This window comes from Trematomus bernacchii, unplaced genomic scaffold, assembly GCF_902827165.1.
Source record: "Trematomus bernacchii unplaced genomic scaffold, fTreBer1.1, whole genome shotgun sequence".
In the NCBI taxonomy this organism is placed as follows: Eukaryota; Metazoa; Chordata; class Actinopteri; order Perciformes; family Nototheniidae; genus Trematomus; species Trematomus bernacchii.
Window position 1 is genome coordinate 526427 of NW_022987708.1, and position 24077 is coordinate 550503.

The window sequence follows — 24077 nt, forward strand, 5'->3', positions numbered from 1 at the left end:
CTGCAGACTATATGTGCAACACACAAGGTGTACATTAACAACTAAACCATGCCATGTAGCCTTCGGACTGACACTATGTACCCTTTGGTGTTTTCTGCCATTAGCTACAAGGCAAGGCAAGGCAAGTTTATTTATATAGCACTTTTCTGTACGCGACAATTCAAAGTGCTTTACAAAACAAATTAAAAGACTTTTTATGAATAAATACAGTAAAAACACATTATATAATGGCATTTTACAACAGGCATTACAAAGCAAAGATAATAAAATAATAAAAATAAACACCACAGGTATACAATACATGTTTAAAAGGCATACTGTAGTTCGAATATGAGCAGCTCAATTAAAAGCAGCGGCAAAGAGATATGTTTTTAGTCTCGATTTAAAAATGGTAAGCGTTTCTGCGGACGTGCATGATTTGGGTAGTTTGTTCCAGAGTGTCGGGGGGTATAATAGCTAAATGCTGCCTCTCCATGTTTTGTTGTTACTCTCGGAACCGATAGCAGACCCGTCCCAGAAGACCTGAGGCACCTTGATGGCTCGTAATTGTGTTAAACAATATAGTTCAACAATATACTTTGGTCCTAAACCATGTAATGATTTAAAAACTAGCAATAGTACTTTAAAATCAATTCTTTGGCCGACTGGAAGCCAATGTAAAGATTTCAGAACCGGACTGATGTGATCCACTCTTTTAGTGTTAGTGAGGACACGTGCAGCAGCGTTCTGAATCAGCTGCAGCTTTCTGATGGATTTTTTTGTCAGCCCTGTGAATACACTATTGCAGTAGTCGAGTCTACTGAAAATAAAAGCATCGACAAGCTTTTCTAAGTCCTGTTGTGACATTAGTTTTTTAATCCTCGATATATTCTTTAGGTGATAGTATGCAGTCCTAATGACTGTTGTAATGTGGCTGTTGAAATTCAGGTCTGAGTCCATCACTACACCTAGATTTCTGGTTTTATTAGTGGTTTTGTAGTCTGCCGACTGAAGCTCTGCGATTACTTTTAATCGGTCCTTCTTTGCTCCAAAAACAATGATCTCAGTTTGTTCAGTTGGAGAAAGTTCTGAGTCATCCAGTCAGTGATGTGCTCAATGCACTTGCTCAGTGTTCTAATCGGAGAATAGTCTCCAGGTGTGATTTTAAAATAAATCTGGGTGTCGTCTGCATAGATGTGATAGCTTAGATCGCTCTTTTTAATAATTTCAGCCAGAGGTAGCATATAAATATTAAAAAGCAAAGGTCCTAAGATGGAGCCTTGAGGAACCCCGCATGACATATTTGTCAAAGTTGATGTGTAGTTGCCTATTGAGACAACGTTTTTTCTGTCCTTTAAGTAGGTACTAAACCAATTTAGAGCTGTTCCTGAAACTCTCACCCAGTTTTCTAGACGGTCTAGCAATATGTTGTGGTCAACAGTGTCAAATACAGTTGGCCAAGTAGCTGCAGCTTTCATACAGAGGTAAACATTTGGAATATCTCAATTGTATATTTTATGAAACAGAATGGGAAAATATTCTGTTCTCTCTTTTTCTTAGATTTTCAGGAAATTAATAAATCAAATTCCATGTTTTTCCATGATGTGGCATCTCCATTACTAAAAAGTTATTTTCTTAAAAAAAGATGTTATTGTAATTTTTTGTCTAACTCAAAATGGACAGAACAGTGCACTGGTTGGGAACTAGTTTATTCTGTGGATGAATACACATTTCAGGGCTCGACATTATAAATGGCCCGCTGGCCCGGAAGCACTATTTAGACACGCCGGCCAGCATAACGTACTTTCCACTTACCCGCTCGGGCCACTAAAAATATTGCTTTAAAAAAAAAAATGGTCCTGTGGTATTGGTATTTTGACTAGCAATTTTGTTAAATTGTTTCGTTTATTAACGCTACAACATAGCGTTTCGTGAGGCGGTTGTCGTTGTTGGGTGAAAAGCAAACAGCTGTTTGCTGCAGAGCGCAAATAGACTTTCTCGCCACTTAACCATTCGCCAAAATGTTTTTAATACCAGCGGTAACCGGCCAAGCGCCAAAGTAATGTAGTTTGTGCATAAATTACTATTGCAACAATTGTGTTCATTTCCTTCAGTCGATTTTTTGGATGAATGCTCTTGGGCCAGTGGTTACAATGGTGGGGCCAGTGATGATAATACAATTCCACTGGCCCTTCCTTAATGTCTAACCCTGCATTTGGTGCTCTATTTGTGGCTGCAGGACTGACCTTCAATCCCACAAACAAAGTATGTAGGGATTATGTGTGTGCGTGTGTGTTCATGTTGATTAAGGAACATGTCAGACCGAGCAACAGGGACGCACTGATGAGTTTGATTACCCTGTATGCCAGGGCAAGTTTGCCTTCACTAACTGTACGGAGGCTCAGTCATTGGTACATGTTTATCTATAAAGCCATGTTGGGTAAACTACCAACTTATATATGCTCTTTGATCTCACAGAGAGAGGCAAGTAGCTATTGCCTGAGATCCCAGGATGTTTATTTTTATTTAACCTTTATTTAACCAGATGAAAGCATTGAGATAAAATCTCATTTTCAATGCTGACCTGGCCAAGTCAGTGTTTGTATTACATGTGCCAAGTGCTAGGACTGTTTTAGGTAGAAAAGCTTTTATGTGCGCTGCTCCTCTAGCTTGGAACACTATGCAATTTCTTTTTAAACTGAGCATTTTGGTTTCCCTGCATAATTTTAATGCTCGGATAGATGAAATGTTATTTGATACCTGTCATTGTGAATAGGTTGTAATTTGTACCCCTGTAATTATGTTGTATGATGTCCTTTTTGTTTTCTGTTGTTTTTCTGTGTAACCAATGTGCTGCAGGTCTCCCTTGAAAAAGAGATCGTTGATCTCAATGGGATTTTACCTAGTTAAATAAAGGCTACAAACAAACAAATATCAAGCTTTTAAATGATTTCATGCCAATAAGAAAAAGGGAAAAAAGGAATATCACAAGCCTAATTTTAGGTAGGCTTACAGTACGGAACTATACAAAGCTCATTTGCTTTAAACTAAGTATCCATTCATTCATTTAAAGTCAATTTGAGACTGAGACATAAATCTGTCTTACCTCCCGAGAAACTGCACCTCTCCTCTGTGGTGGTGATGAATGGACTTGTACTTGCCGATGTCTCCCTCTGGTCGTGTCACATTCAGTCCAGCATAGTGAACCCTGAGGAGAAACAACGCTGAATTACTGTACAGCAATAAACCAACATTTAGTTATTTGCTATATTTCAATATAGTGATAGAACAAATGTGAAACCAATGTATTGGTCTGTCTCTTGAAACTGACCATGGAGCTCATAATGTTCTTTCTTTTCTGACGTACAAAGAAAATGGCAGTAATATCATTGTTTAGAGCCTCCGGGCCGTATACGGACCGCGAGACCATTTAGTACGGCCATCGAGGTAATTTATAAACACACGCAAAAAAGAAAAAAATTTAAGAAATCTAGACCGCAAAAGAATTAAACAAGCGAGTGCCTGTTTATCCTGGCCAAGGTCAGGGTCCTTGAACACAACACGAGCCTAACGTGTCATCACGTGGTATATGTCTCATCTGACAGGGGTGTAGTGCTGAGTTGCAGCTTTTTGAACTGAACCCGGCCTCGCCTATACTCTGCGCAGTCGTGTATTGTCCGCCAAAGTGCAATAAGGATTTTATAAATGACTTTTCTGACTTTCTGTCCGGGATCATGGTGAAATATGATCGTGTTTTGATATCCGGAGACTTCAATGTCCATGTGTGTTGCGAGTCCAAACCTCTGGTTAGGGACTTTTTAAATCTCCTTGATTCTTTTGGTCTCGTTCAGTCCGTGGCTGGCCCAACACACGAAAAAGGACACACTTTGGACTTAGTGTTATCGTTTGGACTGTATCTGTGGATGAAATATGTGCAGCAACGCGTATCTCAGACCATTTACCGGTTCTGTTTACAACCTCGATCCCTTCCGCAGGAGTCGAATCACGTGCCCCTGCGCGTCGTCTGCGTTCGATTAACCCCTTGACTGCCTCACAGTTTTCTGATGTTTTTAATGCTTCTCCTATCTGTAAATTAGAGGTGAACTGTGTTTTTAGTGCTGATGAGCTTATCTCCATGTTTGACTCGACATGTACACTAATACTGGATTCTGTTGCTCCTTTTACGCTTAGACGCACCAAAGTTCTCTCAGAGCCGTGGCTCAATGACTGTACTCGCGCTCTTAGAAGCACCTGCAGGCGTGCAGAGAGAAAATGGAAAAAGGATAAACTCCATGTCTCCTTAGAAATCCTTCGTGCTTGCCTTTCTGACTACCAGACGGCAGTCAAAGCAGCCAAAACAGAGCACATTTCTCTGCTAATCTCCAAAAACAGCCATAAACCTCAAGTTCTTTTTAATGTCCTCAACTCGATCATTAATCCCTGTGATGTTCCTCCAATTGTGCCATCGACTACTCTCTGTGATAAGTTTCTTACATTTTTTATTGAAAAAGTATCTGCTCTTAGGCTAGCCCACACTAGTGCTACCCCAGATCCTACTCCTTTTCTGTGCCCTGCTGTCCTCGACCACTTTGAGCCTGTATCCCTCTCTTCTCTCTCGAATGTAGTCAAGCACCTGCGGCCGACAAACTGCACCTCAGACAGCATTCCCTCTCGCCTTCTCAGAGATGTTTTAGGATCAGTTGGTGCAAGTATTTTATTACTTATAAATACCTCTCTTAGCTCAGGATGTGTCCCAGCTGCCTTCAAACATGCCGTGGTTAAGCCACTACTTAAAAAGAAAAATCTCGACCCTTCCATTCTCGCAAATTTTAGGCCCATCTCCCAGCTACCTTTTTTATCAAAAGCCCTGGAGCGAGTAGTCTACGCCCAGCTGCAGTCTTTTTTAACCACGCATGGAATCCATGAAAAGTTTCAGTCTGGCTTCAAACCCATGCACAGCACTGAAACAGCCCTTTTAAGAGTTTTTAATGATCTGCTCCTAGCCGCCGACTCAGGTAGCCCAGCTGTCTTGGTGCTGTTAGACCTGACAGCTGCCTTCGACACTGTGGACCATAGCATCCTGTTGTCACGGCTTGAACAGTCCGCTGGCATCACAGGCTCTGCCCTTGCATGGTTCAGGTCCTACCTGACAGACCGTAGCTTCTCAGTGCAGCTAGGTGCCTTCTCCTCAGCCATAGCCCCTCTTACCTGTGGGGTTCCCCAAGGCTCGATTTTGGGCCCCATCCTTTTTCTACTGTACATACTGCCCCTAGGTTCAATTCTCACAAAACACAACATCCCCTTCCACTGCTACGCCGACGATGTACAGATCTATCTGCCACTCAATTCAAATGTTAACTCATTACAGCTATTGATGGACTGCTTAGCAGAGATCAAATCCTGGCTGAGCCAAAATTTCCTCAACCTCAATGAGAGCAAGACTGAGGTTATCTCTTTTGGACCCCAACCTCTAGCCTCCCAGGTTGATATTCTGGGCTCCCTCAAAAATAATATCCTCCCCTCTGTCACGAACCTTGGAGTGACCTTCAATAGCGCTTTTAAATTCGATAAGCAGGTCAGCAGCGTAGTCAAAACCTGCTTTTTTTTTTAAATACGACTATTGGCCAAGACTAAGTCGTTTTTATCATTTGAGGACCTGGAAAGGGTTATTAATGCTTTTGTTACCTCGAGGTTGGACTACTGCAACGCTCTGTACGTGGGTATGGACCAGGCGTCAATTAAACGCCTGCAGCTAGTCCAGAACGCAGCTGCACGTCTACTCACTGGCCACAAAAAGCGTGACCACATCACCCCAATTCTGGCCTCACTGCACTGGCTTCCAATTCGGTTCCGAATTGATTTTAAACTCCTTTTATTTGTTTTTAAAGCACTAAATGGGCTGGCTCCGGCCTATATAGCTGAACTCCTCCAGCGCTACACCCCAACAAGAGCTTTAAGGTCTGCTGACCAGCTGTTGCTGATAGTGCCCAAGACCAGGCTCAAAACCCGAGGGCACCGAGCCTTCGCAGCAGCTGGCCCGAGACTCTGGAACACTCTGCCCCTCCATGTGAGGTCGGCCCAGACCCTAGGGGTTTTTAAATCTACTCTTAAGACACACTTCTTCTCCCTGGCCTTCTAGTTAGAGCGGAGCACGACTCCTGACTTTTCCCTGTGTTTTCTTTTTAAATATCTGTTGTAATTTATTGTGCTTATAGAAATGTGTTTTTATGTGATTGTAGTTATTACATGTACAGCACTTTGGCCCGACCAAAAATCGCTTTTAAATGTGCTCTATAAATAAACCTTGATTTGATTTGATTTGATGGAGAGCACCAGAACGCCGCTCCGGCACTTCAAAAATGGCAGTACCCATAAGGAGCCGTACACATGCCGCAGTTTTTGCGTGGCTGTGTCTTTAGTTGAAAGCCCAGTGGCGATCTGTTCATCTGTCATACTGATCATACAGTCAATAACTTTGTTGTTATTAGCATCTGGTTAGCTAGCTATGCTAACGAATATAAGAAGCTTTTTCTACAACCAGTGAGGTAAAGGCACATCTTTATATGATCATTATAGTTATAAAAAAATAAGAGAATAAAGTAAACAGGTATAAAATACTATATGACAGCAAAATAAAGTTGTTATTAATAAACAAGAATACAGTTTAACCTGTTAAGCCCCGAGCCTGTTTTCCAGGTCTCAGGCTCGAAAATGACATTCCCAGAACAAATGACCATAACTTCACTTCTAAAAAGGGGTAAATTAATAATCTTTTTTCTTAAAGCAATGATAAACCCTAAATAAAAGAATGTAGAAGAGTCAGAATCAATATAGATTTTTTTTTATTTTAAAGTAAATTCAGATTGAAAAAAAAACATTACTTATAGTGAAAACCACCCTTGAATGATGGGATAGTAGACTAAAAGCTTTAGGAATCCAAACTATAACATATAATAAGTACCCTGTATCAAGATTGATGCAAAACAAGTGAAATGTGGCCTTTTTAGAGAGATTTAGCAAAAAAAAAAACACTTCTGGGGTCATTTGGGTCGATTTGACCTATCTCTGGCCCCCCTTGGTCGATTTTGATGATTGACATCTCTTTTTAACCGTTAGAGCCAATGGAATCGAGGGGAAGTTCCACATACACACACACGTTACCAAATAAGGAGTGAGAGTGACGCGTAGCCAGAATACCCTAAACAGGAAGCTGTCATACACTCTGGAAGCTATCATTAGCAGCTAATATGAAAAAGAAATTGACATAAAAATGGAATTATGGATTATCAATAATTTTTTCAAAGTGACAGACACATTGGATTAACCTATGGATTAACCTTCAGCCGAGTTTTTCTCGTTTAAATGCTATTGAACACAACTTTTGATCAGAATAACAGCAAAAGGTGAGCATATCTCAGTTTTTTGCTACCTAAAGCTACGTCGTGTGTTCTCTGCTTTTGCTTCCCCTGTCGCGAGTTCTGATGATACTTATATTTCTAGAATCTGTGGAATCTCAGCTTGCTAGCAAAGCTTGTTTGTGCAGATCCGATAAGTATATCGATCGATTTATACCTAGAGTTCTGTGCTAAGTGCGTTAGCATTTCTTCGCTCAGGGCTCATTTAGACCAGTGTTAATTTCGTCAACGAAAACTATGACGAAAAATGTTCGTCAACAACATTTTTTACATGACTAAGACGAGACGATGACTTTCTTGATAACGAAAACTATGACGAAATGTAAATTTAGTTTTCGTTGACGAGACGAGACGAAGGTGTTAAGGGTGGACTATCGGACATTAAAAATGCAGGATATTATTTTCCCCCAATTGTCCGTCTTGTCTTTCAAAATGCATCCCTGTCATTGGTTGAATTATTTGGGATTCTGGGAATCTGCACACGTCACTCACCCCCACCCCAGCTGCAGCAGGTGGTGATGATGTCCAAACAGTGAGAAAATAACAAGATGACGGATTCAGCGACAGTGCTTTTAGTTTTTGGTCGGAAAAAAAGACTAGATATATGGACACACTTTATTTATAATTCGGTAGAAAGTAAAACACACTGCACTGTTACTGCGGGAGAAGGAGAGACGCCATGTGGCTTCAAATTAGTTGGGAAGAATACGACCAACCTGAAGAGGCACTTGAAGGTGCACCATCCTGCTATTTATGCCACGGTAAGTTAGCTAACTGTAACGTTACATGATAAGTCGTAACTAACTCGTAAGTGGTAACGCTAACTAAGCATATCAATTTGCTAACGTTAAGTCTATGTTACTGGGCAGTCGGCATTGGCAACTAGTGGCATATGTTATCCATGTTGGCTTAGTCTTTCTTGCAAACAAGTTTTCAGTTTCCGGTAGCAAATTAATGAACCTGGCTTCCAGGCTAATATTGGCTGGGCTTGCATTGCAATAACTATCTAGTCACTGCAATTGTGTTTTTTTTTTAAGATGACGCAGCAATTTATTTGGAAAATATTTGTGTATGGTTTCTTATCTCTAAGGCCAGGTAGGCATATATAATAGGCTAGTTGTATTGTATTATCACATAATTAGAATCTTCAAAATCTAAACTTGATATTATTGATATACTATATTTTAATGATAATACTATTACCAAAGGCATATTTTAAAGGGATTAGCCTACATTTAATTAATTGGAATTAATCTGTAGGCCTTGTAGGTCTGTATAGGGAGTAATTATGCAATCTTATTTTTCCTCACCTAGATCCCAGAGACGAGTACTCAAAAACAGCAACCTGGTGCAAAGAATCAGAGGAAACAGTCAACTATCCCAGCAGCGTTCTCCTCCTCAGGACCAAAATACAAAGCAGACTCGCTGGAACAAGGCACTAAAGAAAAGGTAATTGCCCAGTGGATTTGACGCACCGGTCTACCTGCCCGTACAGTTGAGGATGAGGATTTCATCCTTATGATGGAGACCTTCGATAAGAGGCTGAACATACCCAAAAAAACCAAAATAAACAACTTAGTTGACAAGCTTTACATTGACGAAAAAACAAATATTCAAAGAAAGACTCGCCACAGAAATTGGGCTGGACATATGGACAAAAAAAGGATTTACAGCATCATTCCTGGCAATTAGTGCATGTTACTTTTGCACTCAGAAGAATAAAGGGAAGCACATATTGTTGAGACGTGACCAGTTCTCCCACCCACACACTGCAGAGTCTATAAAGACTTGTGTGGAACGATGCACAGAGGACTGGGGAATACCAAAACACAAAATTCTGACAGTCATAACTGATAACGGAAGCAACATGGTTGCAGCATTCAAAAATGTTTTACATGATGAGCCCAGCAGCTCTGAGGAAGAATCCCAGGAGAGTGATGAGGAAGACTGTGAGGTTGTCGAAGACCGAAGGTACATTCTTTTAGTTTGTAGCTGTTAATATTTTCAGTATTTTCAGTAGCAGGCTCAATGACATAGATCATGTCATTGAGCTGTGCTTGGTTATATTCTCTTTTAGCATTTAAGATTAGATATTACTTTATTTACCCAGAAGGAAATTATTTTGCAGCAGTTGTGGTAAAAAGTAAGATAGTGCAAATATATAGACTTCAAGTATAAACTAAATATTAGAGTATAAAAGATCAACAGTAACTTGGTACAAAACCAAATGTACAGCCAGAAATGTGACAGGTTAACGGTATGGATCATAATAAGTATAGATGTAAAGATGTGTGTTAATACGTTGTATATTGTATTGCATTGTGTTGCTCATGGCAATTACATTTCCTAGAGGATTAATAAAGTATTTGTCTTTTTCTCTGTGTTTGTCTATCTAGGTACGGAGCCATAGAGAGGACCCCCTGCGTTGTACATACACTGCAACTCGTGGTGAACATGATCCAGAAAGATGTAAGTGTCAAACCACTCCTTGACAGAATAAGAGTACTTGTCCGGCTCTTCCGCAAGTCGTCTGTGGCAATTCAGCGACTGCTAAAGCCATGTGGACTCACTCTGGTCAAAGACTGCCCTACTAGATGGTCCAGCACATACCTGATGATATCACGCCTTCTCCAAGTGAAGGACTCCCTTGTTCAGGTAGCTGATGGAATGGGCTGGGACTGTCTACTGCCAAGTGAGTGGCAGAAGCTCACTGCTCTCAGATATCTGCTCCTCCCCTTTGCTGAGCACACCCAGATGCTCCAGAGTGACACAATGTCCTTATCCCTGGTGTTGCCCGCCCTCCTGGACCTGAATGCTCACCTCTCTGAGTTCCCCGAGGCCCAGGGTTCTTGCTACAGGGACCTAGCTTCCCTGTCACAGAGGATGAAGGAAAACATGGGCCAACGCTTCAGCTGCTTTCTTGATCCCAGTGATACAAAATTCTCACCCCTCATTGCTGCAGCATGCTTCCTCGACCCAACAGTCTCACCCGAAGCACTCATTGAAAATGAGCATGACGACGTACAAATTCAGGAGCTTCTGAGAAAAGCAGAAGATTACATTGCTCAGATGGTGTCACCAGTAATACGGGAGGAGGAGACTGATGACCACTGGTACCACTACCAGAGACAAAGCGGCCGAGATTTAGATTCCTGTCAAAAGCAAGTGCAAGCCGACCATCTAGATCTAGCCTCTCAAAGCCCTGTGTCAGGCAGGAAATGCTGAAATTCAAGGAGCAGCTGTCACAGCCCATGGACAAAGAGACTGCTCTTGACTTTTGGGCTGCACAGGGTTCTGTTTATCAGAGCCTAAAACCTCTTGCCTTAGATCTTCTGGCAATGCCAGCATCTCAAGCATTTGCTGAGCGAGTTTTTAGTATCACAGGTGACCTCACTCGTGGCCGTCGAAATAGAGCAAGAGTCATTTTAGAGAGAAGTGCTTTCCTCAAACTGAATAGAGATCAGTAGGCTAAAAGGTTGTTAATGCTACTACGGATGTCTGTACTTTGTCTGTTACTTGATATGAGAGTGCACTACAGAGGTGGTTCCCTCTGATTGTTTATAAGGCCAAGTTTAATCTTATTCTATAGGTATGTATGCACTTTCAACATTTTTATTTTATTTGTAGGTACAGAAACATATCATGTTAAGGTGAGGGATAGTTTTATACAACAATTTATACAAGTTACTGCTTTGCACTGCATCTTGTGAGTGATGACCCTCTGTTGACAAGTTACTGACACACTATTGATAAATGTAGAGAGTCTACAATGGACTAAGGTTTGAGTCACTGAGCTAACTCAAGTCTGTAATTTTCGTGTTCCAAAACTTCAGGTGTCATGTCATTGTTCATCATTTATTGCTCTGTTTTGGGCATACGTGTCTTCACTTTTATTTGAGGTTTCGGAAAATAAATATAAGGCTAAAAAAAATAATGTTTTGGTTCTTGACTTGGAGTAAAGAACATTCCACTATGTTACCAGTACCACTTGTATCTATGTGTATGCACTATCCTTACCTTAGAGGATCAGCAAGGGCAACACAGCAGTATTGCATCAATGTGAGAGTCTAGGCTAGAGATATCCAACTAACTAAGTAAAGTGTTAAGAGAGTGAAATGTTGCTTTACAAATGTCAACACTTGATACTGTCACCTTCATTCCAATTTCAGATACCTGTATTTGCCTAACTGAATTGGTTTAAAGAGAGAAAACATTTTGACTAAAATGTAATTTTTCATCGACTAAAACTGGACTAAAACGTTTTGAGTTTTCGTCGACTAAAACTAGACTAAAACTATGAAGGATAGAAATGACTAAAATGTGACTAAAACTAATAACCATTTTGGTCTAAAGACTAAGACTAACTCAAAAATAGCTAAACTAACTCAAAATTAACACCGATTTAGACGCTTCTTGTGAGACTTGTGTTTTGTTTCGGTAAAATGGTTCATATCGTCAGTTAGCTTATGGCGCGTTTCCACTACAGCCTGCAGCCCGGTTTAAGAGGGCTGTGACGTCAGCGGCCCGTCTTTGGTTGCGTTTCCACTTGGCCTAGTACCGGCCGGCGGGTCCTAATTCACAGTTTTTCTGGCCTCATAAAATCGTGGGGCCAGGGCCAGAGGCAACGAGGCTGAGTCGGGCTGAGTATGCTAAACTAGAGAGAGCGTCGCTGGCAAGGGGGCAACAACTACAACAAGATGGACATATTTGACCGTGATTTAATTGTAATACACGTTTCAAAATGATGCCGAAGTAACAACATACTGATACCGGTTAGTAAAAACCATGAATTAATGCTTTGTCAAGTCTGCAGACAGACGGCAGGGGAAAAACCTTTTAAAATGCTTGTTTTCTAAATGGAGATTGGCTAAGCTAACGCAGTATATGCCCCGACCGTCCACACTCACAACAACGGCGTATACAGACATAAATAAAGCAGCGACTGTATTCACCATGACACAGGCAGTCTGTGGTTTGTACTTGTTTAACTTTTGTCTAGTTTCTGAACATATATGAGGAGCTGTGAGCTCTGAGTGCTAACAGCTAACGGCTGTGTTGTTTTTCTGGGGTCCTCTGAAGATCACGTCACGGCTCCGCCTACACTGCGTTACTATAGATACTGCCCCAGTTCCTAAACTGTAATGGAAATGCGCCATAAAGTGAGCCAGTCCTAACGAGGCCCAGCCATACCGAGCGGGGCCGAGCGGGGCCGTGTAGTGGAAACGCGACATTAGTTTCTTCCCGTTAAGTGAGTATGACACATTAATAATAATAATAATGCATCACATTTTTTATTAGAGCGCTTTTGCAGGTGCTCAAAGCGCTTTACAATTACACATTACACATATTAGACATGTAAGAGTCATTACTGTGGACATTACCCACAGGAGCAAATTCGGGTGAAGTGTCTTGCCCAAGGACGCAACGGCCTGACGCAACGGCCTGACGCAACGGCCTGACGCAGTGGCGGCCGAGGCGGGTTTTGAACTGGAGTTCACCAACGCCCCTTGATCTGATGATCAACGCTCTAACCCACTGCACCAAAATCGCCCCATTCATAGTTTATTTAATTTTAAGAAGCCCTGAGACAGTTTCGTGAAAAAAAAGCCCGATAAACCCCATAGTCCCCGCCGGCAGGGGCTACGGGGCTTATCGGGCTTTTTTTTTCACGGTTAAAAGGGGAGTGATTTGTAAAATATCCATAAAGAAAAATAAAATCTGCTTACAGTTCTGTTTCAAATGGGTGTTGAGAGATGTATCCATAGATCTCTTCATTTTGCTCTCAAAGTGCACCAGATTGATGCTTTTAACTTCAACATTGAGAGGAAAAAGGTTCCCCACCCCTGGTTTAGAGAGTCACCACTCTAGCACTTCCTGTTCTGCTGTCTGGAAGTCAATATGCTCTTTGAAAAGGTTTTTGGTTAGTTGCCTGAAATTAGATCTGTGGTTAACACAATGGTAAGAGATTTTCAAGTTTGGTTCTACGATATAAAATATGTCATTAACCCTTTGGAGTCCTGGGCTAATTTGGCCGTTTTCGCATACTTTTGATTTGTCTTACTAAACCCCATTAAGAAATGTTTGGCATGTCAATGTTTGGTATCTTTTTTTTAAGGACAACCTCACCTATATAACCTGATAGTTATTTTTTTCATTTTGAGATACTATATGAACATTTTGGACGGATTTTGAAAATGATATTATTTTTTATATAGGTAACACAAACATGCACAACGAAACAATTTGAAAGCTGGAAATATATACATGGGATGTCACTATGATAATGTGAAAGTTTGATTGAGGTAGCATGAACCTATATACACATTTTATGAACAAATAACAGGTGTATCCATAGGCGTTTTTTTCCTAATTTCTCAAGTTCTGTCAACAGTGACACAGTAGGCACAACAAAACATTTAAAAGCTTAAATAATGTACATTGGATTTCATTCTGATAAGGCAAAAGTGTTATTATAAATATAATACAAATATATATATATATATATATATATATATACACATTATGTACAAAAATCAGTTTTTTCTGTCTTTATCTGTGCCACGAGGGCAACATCACAGGCTCCTCCTCCTCCATGTCAAAAAACAAGCTTATAGCTTGACTCACGTTCAGAGTTCTCTTCATCATAGTTGAATCTTCAAAACTCTAAATCTATCTAACTATATCTAAATTCTCAATGTTTGTCTGTCACTTTACTTCAATCGCCGTCTCTCTTCGTCTCCCGCCGCCCGTCTTCGTATATCTTCGTCTCTCTCCATTCCCTGCCGTCTCTCTTTGGTTCCCGCCGTCCCTCTTCGTCTCGTTACGTATCACTCTGTTTACCTGATTACCTCACCTCCTCCCTGGTAAATACATCCTGTTGAGCAGGATCTACAGTTTCCAGTATTTTCCGTTTTGTAAAATGATAAAATACGGCGAAGATATTAAAATATGTGCTTCCATTTTTCATACTTTTGAAATATAGTTGTATTAACTTTATGTCATCGTATCTCCGTGTTTACTGGGTCTTTTTGCATGAAACAAAGACTGGCATATAGTTTCAAGCCAGTACTTTCGACAGAAACACACGGCAATGTTGTGCGGACTGTTGTTTTTATGCGGCACCGGCTTGAACAGGTCATGTGATCTGATCACGCCGGCGTGACGGTCGACTCCAAAGGGTTAAAGACCCTGATGGTGAATGTCGGAAGTTTCATGAAAAGAGCGGTTGATAACAAGTGATTATATGAGACTACTAAACGTGTACTCCTTACACACCAAACTGACACCAAAGAACACCAAAGAACACCAAAGAACACGTCCCGACGGAACGTCGCCTCACGTGTCCTGCGTTTTGGCCATGTTTCGCACTGGAACACACCGCAAAGACTTCAGCCGACGGCCAAGTTGCACGTACGAACTGCGCATGCGTGATTGGCAATAAATCTCCTTACCAGCAGGTGTCGGTAGTGTGTATTCGTCATTCAAAAGAGGCAACCGGAAGACAGACTGTGTGATATATACAAACAACAAATAGCGTGTGCGTTCCATTTTCACTCTACAGCGAGAAGCTCATGGGGCTTTCCCGAACCTGTGTCGAGAGCTGGAGTTAAATTAAATCTCAGATTTGCCTTCTTAGTTTGTTTGGGTCCCTCACTTCCGTTTCGCTTCTCATGCACTGATTCGCTAAGCTGAACAGCCAATCAACATGTCGAATCGGCGGCGGAAGGTGTCGGCACGGCAGAAAAGACACAACGGTGCAGTACACACCAAGACACACCAATCTGAGTAGGGAGACACGACGCTCACTTCCGGGTCAACCTACAAAAACACATCATTACTGCACCATTCTATGGGGCAATGGTATATGAGAACAGTGGTAATGACCACAACCATAGCACATCCAACAATATCAGACCAGGACATAAAACTACTCAGTATCAGACATTACTGAAGTGGTAAAAACATCAAAATTCAAACTGGAAGGTTTGGGGAGCAGATGAATATCATAGCAGCAGCTCCAACCCCTCTCAGCTGTCAGAAGTCCCAGCTGAACTCTCAGCAGGATTACTGGGAAGAGAGACACTTGATAAACACAGGTCCAGGTCTTTTACCACAAAGACATTCATGCTGCCTATATGGGTGAATAAATTACAACTGGTATCTAAAAAGGTATCATCTACTCCTCTGGAGATATCTACACAAGGTTAACTATGGTACTGTGCAGATACCTTCAGTAGTAACCATGGACACCACAGGGAGCCTTTGTCAGGGTCTGCTGTTGTACTTTCAAAAGAAAAGAAGAACACCAGAAGTGTATCATAAAGTGAACCACATTTCTGCTATGGTCCTGCACCAAAGATGCTGCACACACACTGCTGCAAACATCTTTCTCCTAATATTATTTAGAAAAGAGAGGATTGATGAAGCTGCATCACAAGACTTCCAATTGTCTCAACCATGGCAAAACAGCTTACAGCTCTTTTCTTGGCTTAAGGTTGATTAATGCTTAAAATGGCAACCATAATTACGGAGTAAATACGTTACCTTTAAAGTATTTTCTCGGAAACATGGTGCCACTTTCTAAGGCAAGAGAACATATTCAGCTCATTTTCAGGTTCATATTTGTATTTTGGGGGGAAGATCCTTTGCAGATCATTTCGTTTGATAAATGTAGATGGAAGATGCTAAAACAATTAGCCTCTTGGTCCGCAAGGTATTTGTCATCCTACGACGATGGTTGCCTGTGTGTGTAATGTGAGCGATACCGAGTTTCGATTATCTATCAAACCTCTGGACGGAAAGACTTAACATCTAAGCTTTCCTGAGGACCGAGGGGAGTGTTTTAGTGCCACGCATCATGTCATAATAGATTTGTGGTTCCAACAAAAACTGTATGCTTGGCCGGACTTTGGTTAGCGCATCAAAATCCACACTAACGGACTTAAGGTAGGTCTCTGCATGCTGTATGTTTTCTGTCTCAATACACCCCTTATTACAGATCACCGTTGTGTTTCTCTTTATGTGAAAAGCACAGAAGAGAAAAGCAGTCCGATGACAAAACAAGAACACAAGCACTGCTGTGTAACTAAATTAAGGGGTCTGATTACTTTGTAAAAACCTTGTTTGTAGACTAACCTGTTCCACAAGTCGTCATCCTCTCCTCCCCAGCCCCAGAATGCATTGGGAAAGCCATTAATCTTCCGAAACTGCTCCACAGTGAGTCCACTGACACCACCAAAGAACTCGCTATATGGAAGACTGGAAACAAAAACAAACAAAGTGTTAAAATCAACATGATCTGGATAGTTCATAGCCTGTCCAAACACTTTAAAATCTATTGGTCATTGCCACCGAAGGAAATCAATACTTAACTTAAGCAGGACAAACAGTTTATGTTCTTAAAAGATATCTGATGACACACTCACATGTACATGTATTTGTCCAGCTTGGCAGCAAAGTGGCGTGGCATCTGACCGCAGCCGTAGTAGTTTCGGTCATTCTCGGGGATGTGGTCGACGTCATGGAAGATCAAGCAGTCCCAGTCCAAGTCCTTCATGGCCTCCAGGAATCCCACGTTAAACAGCATGGCTCTGTTGAAGGGCTGGCTGCCACTCTACAAGCCATGAGTTGAGTACACGTTAATAAAGCTGTCTTGTAATGCACAACGTGTTCACACAGCAGCATGCAGTGCGGGCCACACACCTGTTCGATGACGTAGAAGGCAAACTGCAGCCGCTGTCTCTGCAGCATGGGGATAAGATGTTGGAAGAGGATGGGGAGATGCTCATGACGGTTTCTAAACGGAATCAGGATGGCCACCTAAAAGGCAAATATTAGAGTAAGAAATAAGAGCCAACCTTCGACTAAATTCATCTGCTTTCTTGTTGTTTTTCCCCTAGAGGAATTCATTTGCATCACTGCTTTAAAAAAAGTTTGAAGGATATATATTATTTATACACTTCTAAAATGCCTACCTTCCAGCGAGGTCTGCAGTCTTTTGGTTTCCAGTGGCCTCCAAACTCAATGTCAAAATACTTGGAGGACCTCAGTTCTATCTCCTCCATGGGGATCTCTGTCATGTTTACTTCAATAAGGCCCTCTGTGGAGAGAGTTGTGTGTGTGTGTGTGTGTGTGTGTGTGTGTGGGGGGGGTACATAAATCAGCTTCACATTAAAACAAATAAGAACTTTCTACAGAGTAAAACATAGGGCTTTGTTTTTCTCTCGTTCCTGTGCTACTTAGCTCATTGGTCTGACCGCTATTAGCTAATTCTCATTTCTTTTATATTTGTGTTGTATTTTAACAGAACAATTAAGCAGCAAAGCTTGAAGTGCAGTAGATTTTAAATTATGGCTTTCCTGAAACGACATGTTAGAGCCCGTCTTTCGATTTGTAAAAAAGGTCAAATATTGTCACCGAATCGTGACCTCAGTAGTCATGGAAGTATAAAAGACTACATTTCCCACGGCGCAAGCCTCTTAAGAGACACAGAGATAGGCAACCTGTGCGAAAGACACAGTTGAGAAACAGTTTTATACCGTTTAGTAATATTATCCTACACAAAGTAAAGGAAGAAAGACGATCTAAGTTGTTTATTATTTTATGGGAGTTTTGCCTCTTTTGTTTTGATTTGTTTGACTATTTTAAAAGGCCAATTTTCTTTGTTGAACATGTGAAAAGTTTATCATTTTCTTTTGACTACATGCAGGTCGCAAAATATCAATCGGAAGTCAAACAAGTCAAAACAAATAAATGAAAGATAACGCATTAAAACTGTCTGTTTAAAGCGTCTACTTGCTTAATGGAAACAAAGGGAGGAAGCTGCGACAACCCTTTCCTGTCAGGTAAAACGTCTGTACTCACTCATAGAAGGTAATCGCTCTGGACATGGCAGGTTCTGGGCGTAGGTGAAGTTCTCTGGGAGGTACGTGGTCGGCTGCACCAGGTATTCACTGGAGTTGCTGCCATCAGGATAGTCTGCAGCAAAATCAACCAACATCTAGTATAACAGCAGAATACTCCAAACCACATCATTGACATCAAATGACTGATGATAGGGCTTCAATATGGACCCTATTTCTCATGATTGTGTCAAATGAAAAACATTTTTAGGAAATTGTTACAGCCTGGAGCAGAAGCGCTTAACAGCCTGCAAGGAAATCCTATATAAAAGGCCCTGCCCTGCCAATGACTTTTCACCTAAAGTGCCCGTTCTTTCCACTGACAATCTCAGATTGTTATTTTAAACCTACAAAATGATGGAAAGGAACCTACAGACAATTCAAGAGTTGTTTTCTTCATCCTTAACTTGATCCCCAGCCTGTTTGCATGTGACTTGTCGTTGAAAACAGAAGGTGGAAACATGAGTGACACTTATAGAGAGGAATGGCTGTTTTCACGGTTTGGAGTACAGATAGCATTGAGTAGTCTTGTCTTAAAAAAATATTAACCAATGGCAATTGGCTAATGTATTAGCCAATACTGATGTTTAGAATAACAATATGACCAATGCATTTTTGTTTAATTTTTGTTGTCTGGTTGCCCACAAGCATCTTTCGAGCAGGCGCTGAACTTGAACACATTAACAAAGCCATAATGATCAAAAAGATTTAAACTTAAAAAAGCCAAAAATGTCCCTAGTGAGGCACAAGGTTGAACTAATTTGAGTATCTAGGAAGTGTGCTCTATAAATACAACATTAACATGGTCACTGTAAATGTGCCAACTTATAAGTCATACCATTGGACGATGGTTGTTGTGATGACATATTTGAAGTATTAACAGCAGCTTTTCCATAGGCTGTTAATCTCATGTACAATGCATACATGTAGGCAGTGTGGCCATTCTCTTCGGTACATTTCACTTAAATGGATACAGACTCCACCATCTGGTCAGCCACCTACTTGAAATGTTAATTCAATTAATATACTGCATGCAGACTCCTTAAATGTAGCGATGATAGACTGCTAAACAATCAGCCGTATGGTGAAATGTATGCTTTACTTACCTGTCCCGTTGAGTGTACTGTTCTTGTTAGTGTACAATCGAATCATCTGGCCAATGGTCCTCACATTGTCCCTCAACATGATGCCCTGGGCCTGCACCATGAAGAAATATGTGTTGGCTGAAGGACAGACAAAAACAAAAAAGTGGGAATTACTTTGGCTTATAATATTTGTCTACGTTTGCTTTGTGTAGCAATATTGCAACAACTTTTATATGACAAAACTTGTTTTACAACATAACTTGTGAACCATGTGAAGGTTAAAACACTTACCTATCACAACACAGCAGCAACCCACAAGTTATAGAATCCACTCTATCTTTTTTTGTTTGTCTTGCCTACTTATTTACTGAAATGAATGCCTACACTGACTCAAGGCAGTATAAACACATTCACTATTAAGGTTCTGAAATGTGTCCATTTGGTTTACATCAATGTTACCACAATGATCTTTCTACAATATTTTACTGGCGATTATTTTATTATACCATTTTGTCAAAAGGTTTGCACTTAGTGAAAAGAAAAGATGGTAAGAAGGCAGCTATTATTTAAATTATATTCATTTTAAGTTTGGTAAAGTATGATAATGATAATATTCCAATAATTCCATTGAGAAAATAACATGAAAGTCGCTACAGTGCTGTCATCAGGGCTGCACCGTTTGGAAAAATAACTAATTGCAATTATTTTAACCCATATTGCGGTTATTCAGATGGAATGGTAATTTTTGAAACTTTATTCATGTTATATGAAAAACATATTAAAATGATCATGTAGTATTTCTTTAAGAGGATCTTTTTACAGGCTGGGATTTCTCTGCAGCACCTAAATACTTACTTCAGATATTTGAGCATAACTTGACTACACTAGTCCATATTGTGATTTCTGTAAAATATCAGTAGTGCAGCCGTAGCTGTCATAACATTTTAAGATTACCATAAATCTGCCGGTTGATTTATAATATTAACTACAATGTTCTTATAGAGGCACAGCATTTAAAAGAACAGCTACCATGGTAAACTTATTTTAACACATTAACAACATCATTCTATACCGTCGTCACATTAGATCACCTAGTGTCAGTCTTCCTATTGGCCAGAACACTAAGTTCAGTTTGTGTGTGAGCGGTAAACAGCACAGTGTTCGGGGATGATAAGAGTCTTATCACATAATCCAGGCCCCATTGGTTGATGAGCAGGTGACGGGGTTAAAATAACACGCCGTACAAAGACGGACATTTAGCTGCTGGATACAGAAACAAAGTTTGCCACAATACCAAAAAAAGTATCATCCTCTGTTTAGGGTTTAAAAATGCTTTTAAAGCGAAACACTCCCTCTATATCTGGTGCCAAGCGTAACTCAAATCAATATGTTCTGCGCTTCCCGTGCTTGAAAATTGGTCACAGGGAAGGCAGAAGAAGCAAAGCATGAAATGACTGTCCTGCATGACTGGGCTGCACAATATTGAAAAAATAACTACTTGCAATTATATTGACTGATATTGCCTTTGCGATATGATTTGTTAGATCTAACGGTATGATAATTATGTAATTTATTTTAGAGGATTCAACTATTTTTGTATTAAATCTGTATAATACCATTTGTAGGCTAGGATTTCTCTGCAGCACCACAATACTTCAGATATTTTTACATATATTTGCAATTTTGAATCTTGCACTAGTCATTTTTGCAATTTTGATAACATGTCGGTAAACTAAGCAGCCCTAGTCCTGAGTTCTCTAATGTAATCTCAGCTGGATGTTGAGTAGAGGGTGGAATCTAAACAGCATTACCGGATGACCCAGGAAGAGCCCAAGCACATTAACTTTATCAGAAACATACAGTAGGCGACATCACATTCTGTAAAAAGCAAACATTCACACCACTGCTGCTTCACACATAGCTCAAGCCAGATACTATAGGATCATATTCTCCTCTTAACTTGGTGAATTGCAAACATTACTTAGACCGTAACTATCTACAGCAATGAACTGCAGATGTATGAGAAAAAAAACACACCACAAGTACTGTGCCAGGGCCAGCCTGCAGCTTCAGTACTCTTCGTCATTGATTTACAACATGCGTTATGCTCAGTCTCAACATTACACAGAGGAGCAGTAAATTATTTATATTTGTGAAGAGATGCGTTTGTCTCACAGTTACTTCACTCAAGTTTTTCTGTTGTACAGTAATACATCTAAGGCTAAATATATAGTGATAGAAATTCTTCTCAAAACACCAGTAAACATTGTGCTTTTCGTATTTGGAACGAGATGCAGCCTGTGGCCTCTAAAGCAATAACTAAAGTGTAAAATCTTAAAACCCAATGGATCCTACTATTAGTGTAGATGTGTAAGAGTTAAAACACATCAGGGATTGTGTATTTGTGGGAACAGTACTTCAGTAGCATGTTGAATATATTTCCAATATGGTGTAATTGGCAATGAACAATATAGCTTTATTAAAGCTAAGAGAAGATGTGTTTTGTTGCATCCACCTTGGTCAATAAACACCAATACAAAACTGGGGAAATCCCTCTCACACATGATATTTGCCTTGCTTGATTCATGGAAATCACAATACCCAGTTCCCACAGAAGCTAATACCCACCGCCTAAATTTAGTATTGTGATTTTACGTTGCTACAGAACACAACACCACCCGGTCTTGTCTTGTTATCTCTTCACATCGACAATCATGACATATGTCTTCAGTTCAATTTCCAAGAACTGCCTCTCTTTCAAAGCATGACTGACGGTGACTGCCAGTAAAAGTCTGCACTATAATTATATAATTCCTGTCAACAGAATCAGGCAAAACAACCAAACCGCTAACCACACCAAATGTTAAAACTGAAACCTGCCAAGCCCACAAAGTATTACAAGCATCATCTAGCATCTGCATCCATGTAAAGATTCATAAAACAGAAAGTTATCCTTACTTTTCTTTTTAATGCAGTGGGATAGGTCAGGAGACCACCTGATTGGATAAACATCAAGAGTGCATTGTATTACTATATTGTCAATACATTGCTAATGGGGTGGTCTTACATAAAACTAGTGCAACGTAAAAAGAGCAGATTGAGCAGAGATTAGTGCCCAATAAGTGTAATTAACCATTAAATCAATACTCTGTGGTAAACGCTGTCATTTGAACGGGATAGTCAACACAACTACAGACATGTGGAGATGGGAAATACTGACACATGTCATTCAGCGGACAGGCGGTGTGGATGCTGGGTTCACAACCTGAGTGTAACACCGACGTTGGCAGTGTTGCCAAAGGTTCATTAATTCAAAAGGCAACACTGCAACGCTAGCTAAAGCTCAAATCATCCATATATCAAACACAAGGGGACACTATATAGAGAATATTTCTACCGCTTGCCGTTGAAAGAGGAAATTTGCTCTTTGACATCGCAAAATAGCGAGGGCCAGCTGGGCATCATGGCCTGGGGTGGATGTTTAAGCAGCTGGATAGTTAGCCCGTTAGCTAGCATCCATCCAGTGGTGTTAGCATGGGCTGAGACAGCAGCTGGAGCGTGTTAGGCTGCGGAGGATAACGATAATCCAGACATAATCACATTAACTGATGCCCTGTAAAGCGTTTAGTGTAAACCTCTGTGTACTGACCTATTCCCGGCGCCACATAAATAAAGTAGAGACAAGTGGTGGACATGGAGAAGAAGAATATGAAGGCCAGAAATGATCGGTTGGACATTCGCAGCAGCCGCCTCCAGTTCACCATTTTGGCTTAGGCCCGCTTCCCGTTCGCCGATATGAATCCCATAAAAAATGTTTTGGAGTTAAAAAGTCTTCGAATTGATAGACAACAATGTCAATGGTGTGGTCATGGAAAATTCTGCACCGTCGAAGCCCAGAGCTGCAGCGCGGAGAAGGCAAACGTTAGCGATGCTAGCCGGCCTGCTTTCCCCTGCCAAGAAATTTCCAGATGGAAAAAGCAGGCCTGTATCGTTAATATCAGGCCACTGAGAGCCGCATGGAGCACCGCCGGTCGGGCATGTTGAAACCGTTAACTACGGGCTGAGACAGTAAAACTACTTAAGGGTACTTGTGGTAGCCTTCCATGGTTGCAGTGTCGGCAGCGAAGCTTTTATCGCTAGCGCTGCAGGTTGGTCATTGAAGGGGGCAGGACCGCTGAGCCTTCACCCACAGTCTACTCTCGGCCGGCACTGTGTGTCCAACACAGTCGGCGCACTACTTCATCAAACCGCGCGCACGGGAGTCCTGTCATGCCACCGGGTGCATCCACACTGTTTCTGCACGACCGTGGCATTCATTAAAAACCCGTAAATGCAGAATATTGTATGAAAAAGGCAATCAAAGAGATATTAGGTCGGACTCCTTTTCATTTTCTGCTGGCACTGCAGAGACCGTTTCCGGTGGGTGTAACAACACGTCCCCCTCCTCCTTGTCGCCATGGAAACGTGTGTGCGGTGCGGCAGTGTCTTCCTGTAGCGCACATTTTTCTTCACGTTGCGCCCATATTCAATCATACATATTAAAAAATGATTTAGCTTTTACAATTCTTGCAGTATATTCCATGTCCTATTTATCCAGTTGTATGCACACTATTTACCAAGCACATGCATGTTTGCTAAAACTTTTTAATTAAAAAAGTGTTTTAGTGGGCAGCTTCCGCTGGAAAAGGGGCAGATAA

General features: G+C 40.9%; 1 protein-coding gene across 1 annotated transcript in view; it reads right to left on the reverse strand.

Moving 5' to 3' along the window:
- Positions 1-23793, reverse strand: part of b4galt6 (UDP-Gal:betaGlcNAc beta 1,4- galactosyltransferase, polypeptide 6) — a 28563-nt gene extending 4770 nt beyond the window's left edge. Inside the window, exons 1-8 of the mRNA XM_034140844.1 lie at positions 23030-23793; positions 19402-19518; positions 18258-18371; positions 17369-17493; positions 17097-17213; positions 16820-17007; positions 16530-16652; positions 3086-3187 (exon numbers count right to left, since the gene is read on the reverse strand). Of these exons, the coding sequence (XP_033996735.1) occupies positions 3086-3187; positions 16530-16652; positions 16820-17007; positions 17097-17213; positions 17369-17493; positions 18258-18371; positions 19402-19518; positions 23030-23144 (1001 nt within the window). The 5' untranslated portion in view covers positions 23145-23793. The remainder of the gene's footprint in view (positions 1-3085; positions 3188-16529; positions 16653-16819; positions 17008-17096; positions 17214-17368; positions 17494-18257; positions 18372-19401; positions 19519-23029) is intronic.
- Between the last annotated feature and the right edge of the window lie 284 nt (positions 23794-24077).